Source organism: Nerophis ophidion, linkage group LG02 (genome assembly GCF_033978795.1).
Source record: "Nerophis ophidion isolate RoL-2023_Sa linkage group LG02, RoL_Noph_v1.0, whole genome shotgun sequence".
In the NCBI taxonomy this organism is placed as follows: domain Eukaryota; kingdom Metazoa; phylum Chordata; class Actinopteri; order Syngnathiformes; family Syngnathidae; genus Nerophis; species Nerophis ophidion.
Genome location: NC_084612.1, coordinates 84,534,254 through 84,539,253, shown reverse-complemented (window position 1 = coordinate 84,539,253; position 5,000 = coordinate 84,534,254). Strand labels below are relative to the sequence as shown.

At 39.8% G+C, this 5,000-nt stretch overlaps 1 protein-coding gene across 3 annotated transcripts in view; it reads left to right on the top strand.

Moving 5' to 3' along the window:
* slc7a10a (solute carrier family 7 member 10a) overlaps positions 1-5,000 on the top strand; it is a 77,535-nt gene that overhangs the window by 69,508 nt on the left and 3,027 nt on the right. For 2 of the 3 annotated variants that reach the window (XM_061892581.1, XM_061892597.1), the window contains 2 exons: positions 544-721; positions 792-3,898. The exons of the other annotated variant lie outside the window; for it this stretch is intronic. In XM_061892581.1, coding sequence (XP_061748565.1) covers positions 544-721; positions 792-892 — 279 coding nt within the window. In that variant the 3' untranslated portion in view covers positions 893-3,898. Of the gene's footprint in view, positions 1-543; positions 722-791; positions 3,899-5,000 lie in introns of those variants that run through there. 3 annotated transcript variants of the gene reach the window in all.

Below are 5,000 nucleotides of genomic sequence, written 5' to 3'. Positions count from 1 at the left end.
GAAGTTTGAACAATTCACAATCTCTGGAACAAACCTGATCACAGAGTGGTTAAGGTTTGAACAATTCACAATCTCTGAAACAAACCTGATCACAAATTGGTCGAGGTTTGAACAATTCACAATCTCTGGAACAAACCTGATCACATAGTGGTTGAGGTTTGAACAATTCACAATCTGTCGAACAAACCTGAGCAAAGAATGACTGAGATTTGAACAACTCACAATCTCTGATACAAACCTGATCAGAGTGATTGAAGTTTGAACAATTCACAATCTCTGGAACCAACCTGATCAAAGAATGACTGAGATTCACAGTCTCTGGAACAGACCTAAAGACAAAGTGGTCGAGGTTTGAACAATTCACAATCTCTGGAACAAACCTGATCACAGAATGATTTAAGTTTGAACAATTCATAGTCTCTGGAACAAACCTAAAGACAAAGTGGTTGAGGTTTGAACAATTCACAATCTCTGGAACAAACCTGATCAAAGACTGGTTGAGGTTTGAGTCGATCCAGTGATCAAGGTGTATTTTCCCTGCAGGTGAACCTGCTGATCCCGATCAGCTACATGGTGTTCTGGGCCGTACTTCTGTGCTTCAGTCTGTACTCTGAACCCGTAGTCTGCGGTCTGGGGATGGTCATCGTGCTGACCGGTGTCCCCGTCTACTTTGTGGGCGTTTGGTGGAAGAACAAACCCAAGTGGATCTTCAGGCTGACAGGTGACTGCTTCTACGTTGTTGACAATCTTTGTTTCGGGCTGGTGTGCTAAACTCTGTTGTGGTGTGCCAGAGAAAATCACCTACCTGGGCCAGAAGGCGTGCTACGTCATGTTCCCTCAGGAGGACCCTGCAGAGGCCCAGCCCCTCACTTCCTCCAAAGCCACGGACTGAGCAGGACAGTTTCCAGTTGAAATATGCTAACGATCTACATCACACTTCAACACATCAACACGGACAATGCCGTCCTATCTCCCAATTTGATCCGACTTGAAGTCCTGACCTCGGGTCCCAGAGCCAAGTCCTTACAGGATCAGCTATGCACTCCGGACGATCACAAGCGTCTTGACTCAACCTTTTTTTTTTTTTTTTTTACACGTTTTTAAACCGGTGTTTTTTTATGCATTTGGGACTCGGGTCTACACTAAAACTCTTTTGTTTTTGGAAAACCTGAGCCAGGGTGAAGACTTGAAAATGTTGTCCAGCATGCGGTCTACAGGTCCACCCTCACATAGCTTGTGTAGTTCTTGTGCCTTTTCCTTCAAAATGACTTTCTCCCGGTTTCCTATTGGCCGACGTCGCCTCACATGGTCACGGCGCCACCTGTTGCAAATCCATTTAGTACGTGGACTGGAATTTTTAAAACATGAGTCCGCCTGGGTCAGGTGCGGTTTTTCACCACCAGGTCGACTACCAACTGCCACTTTAATTCTAGTGTGCCTTAATATGAGACGTGGGTCATATTGTGAATTAGTTTTTTTTTCCTCATTCTTGTGAGCATCCTGTGGGTAACTGAAGCGTTAAGGAACGGGGCTTGGTTAATGTATCCAGGACTAAACAACCACCAGGTAGCATCCGTCAGCAGATAATACTCTACGTCTTCACACAAAAGAAACAAATCATTAAATAACAAATACCGTATTTCCTTGCGCCTGCTCATTTAGCCAAATAATTAGCATATACCTGGAATTTCCACCGGGTCAAACACGTCACGTCACGAGTGACACTTCACCTGTCATCATTTTCAAAATGGAGGAGGCTGATTTCAATCATTTGAAATTGCATGAAGGGCAGAATATTAAGAGCTATTCAGTAGGATTTAAGGTCCAAGCTATTGAATATGCTAAAAAGAACAGTAAGCAGCTATGTTTTATCCATATACAGTAGCTGCGTGTGTCAAATTCCCGCCTCCTGGTGGTAGAGGGCGCTAGTGATCCTTCTTGCGACTACTCGGCTGCAGAAGAAGTGACAACAAGCGGCAAGAGTGAGCAGCGATCGTTTAGTTTTTTCCTCTCGCTTGCACTTTTAACATGGAGGATTACATATCTAAAATAAAACAGTTTTCTAAACTGGACTTTCAATGGAAGCAGGAGCTAATAGACGAAGATCTCCATCAAGACAGACAATTTTAAAACTGAAGAAAGATAAGGAAGACTTCTATAAACAAGTTATCGATCGTTTTGATCAGAAGGAGCTGCGCATGGACTTCATTTATAGTGAAGTGAAGTGAATTATATTTATATAGCGCTTTTCTCTAGTGACTCAAAGCACTTTACATAGTGAAACCCAATATCTAAGTTACATTTTTAAACCAGTGTGGGTGGCACTGGGAGCAGGTGGGTAAAGTGTCTTGCCCAAGGACACAACGGCAGTGACTAGGATGGCGGAAGCGGGAATTGAACCTGCAACCCTCAAGTTGCTGACACGGCCGCTCTACCAACCGAGCTATGCCGGTGAATTATATTTATATAGCGCTTTTTCTCTAGTGACTCAAAGCGCTTTACATAGTGAAACCCCAATATCTAAGTTACATTCAAACCAGTGTGGGTGGCACTGGGAGCAGGTGGGTAAAGTGTCTTGCCCAAGGACACAACGGCAGTGACTAGGATGGCGGAAGCGGGAATCGAACCTGCAACCCTCACGTTGCTGACACGGCCACTCTACCAACCGAGCTAAACCGCCCCACAAGTAAAGGTAAGACCATAACGTTTTTTTTTTAATTAAATCTGCTTTTCATGATGTATCCTTACATCACACTCAAATTTATAAGCGCAGGCCTAAATTTACCGCATGCCTTTGGTAAGCGCCGGAGTGAGAAGAGGCTTTAAATTAATTAGCGCCCCGGTGGAAATGCAAGGAAATACGGTCAACATATTGATAATAATAAGTATGGAGTTTACGCTAAATAAAAATAGCCTTTTTGTTGACATATTTGTATTCATGCTAGGGGAACAAAAGAAATATTAGCATGTTGCTACGCTGTCACACTTCAATACTACGTTTACGCGGATCCAGGGGTGTTCAAGGCGGGGCCCGAAACTCATCTTTTAATGGTTAGCATTCTAATGATAGCACGCTAGTTGTTTTTGCTCGTTTTGAAGGTCATAAACATTGTTACTCGACAAAAACATACCCGTTAATGCTAGCCTTGGTATGCTAGCTTTTTTTTGTTCAGCTTTTGTTGGTTGCATTTGGGTTCTTGGTGCATGCTAACAGTTGCGGGCTAGGTACACACTTCAGAGTATTCTACTATGGTACTTGACGCATGTTGCAGCTAGCATGTTAGCATGCTATGCTACCTTTTTTTGCAGCTTTTTTTAACTGGTATGCAAATCAGTGTCGTATATTTTAGTATTTCACAAATGCTAACTGTAAGCATGCTATTGTTAGCATGATTTTTTTAAGCTCAATTTGTTGTTTCTTCTGTTACTTGATGCTATCTGGGCAGTGTGCTAACTGTTAGCGTTTCAGTTTCTAAGGAAACAACTTTTTGTAGTTCTCTGGAAGACAAAAGGATCTATTTTCCTAGCTTTGAAGGCGAAAACTACCAAATTGGCCCCTGCTCTCTTTGATCTGTGGCCCTCAGTGGCAGCCCTGTGTCAATCTTTAGTGCATGGACTTAGCGTGTCGCCATGGAAACGTGACATCTTCCTCTCTGATGGGTGCTCAGCGTGAATGTACTGTACTGTACTATATTTTGTCAGGAAAAACCACTGAGGGACCAACAAATCCTGGCAACATTTGGCAGAAAAGTTGACCCAAAGACACTTTTTCCGCACTCCTGCTTTGGAGTGGGGATGTTTATAAAACAATGTTGCAGCTAACAGTAGCTCCTATTTTTTTGTTCTTGTTTTTGCCTCAAAGTTCTTAGCACTTGTCAATAAAGGAAATGCTCAGTTATTTTTCACAATGATTGCCTCCCTAAAATGTGGTTTGAAGAATATTTTCCACCTTTAAATAGAAGTATATATATATACTGTATATACACACATACATATATATATATGTATGTGTATTTACATATACATACATACATACATATGTATTTATTTATGTATGTATGTATACATATGTGTATATATTTATGTATGTATGTGTATATACAGTATATATATATACATATGTATGTATACATGTATATTTATATGTATGTATATATATATACATTAGGGGTGCGAACCTTGGGGTGTACCACGATTTGATTCAATATCGATTCTTGGGGTCACGATTCGATAATATATCGATTTTTTTCGATCCGATTCAATTCAAAAACGATATTTTTCCGATTCAAAAGGATTCTGTATTCATTCAATACATAAATTTCAGCAGGATCTACCCCAGTCTGCTGACATGCAACAGAGTAGTAGATTATTTTAGAAAAGCTTTTATAATTGTAAAGGACAATGTTTTATCAACTGATTGCAATAATGTAAATTTGTTTTAACTATTAAACGAACCAAAAATATGACTTATTTTATCTTTGTGTAAACATTGGAATCAGTGTGTTGTCAAGCTTATGAGATGCGATTATCTTTATAAATGTCTAATGATAATGTCAATGAGGGATTTTTCATCACTGCTATGCTGAAATGATAACTAATATTGATACTGTTGTTGATAATATTCATTTTTGTTTCACTACTTTTGGTTTGTTCTGTGTGGTGTTTGTGTCTCCTCTCAATTGCTCTGTTTATTGCAGTTCTGAGTGTTGCTGGCTCAGGTTCGGGTTTGGAATTGGATTGCATTGTTATGGTATTGCTGTGTAGTGGTTTGTTGGATTGATTAAAAAAAAAATTGATTGTTTTTAAAAATGCAAATCGACCCCAAAAAGGAATAAGCGGTAGAAAAGGGATGGATGATTTCTGAATCGCACAACATATTCGATTTGATTCGTATTGGAATCGATTTTTTCCCCATACCCCTAATATACATGTGTGTGTGTATATATATATATATATATATATATATATATATATATATATATATATATATATATATATAT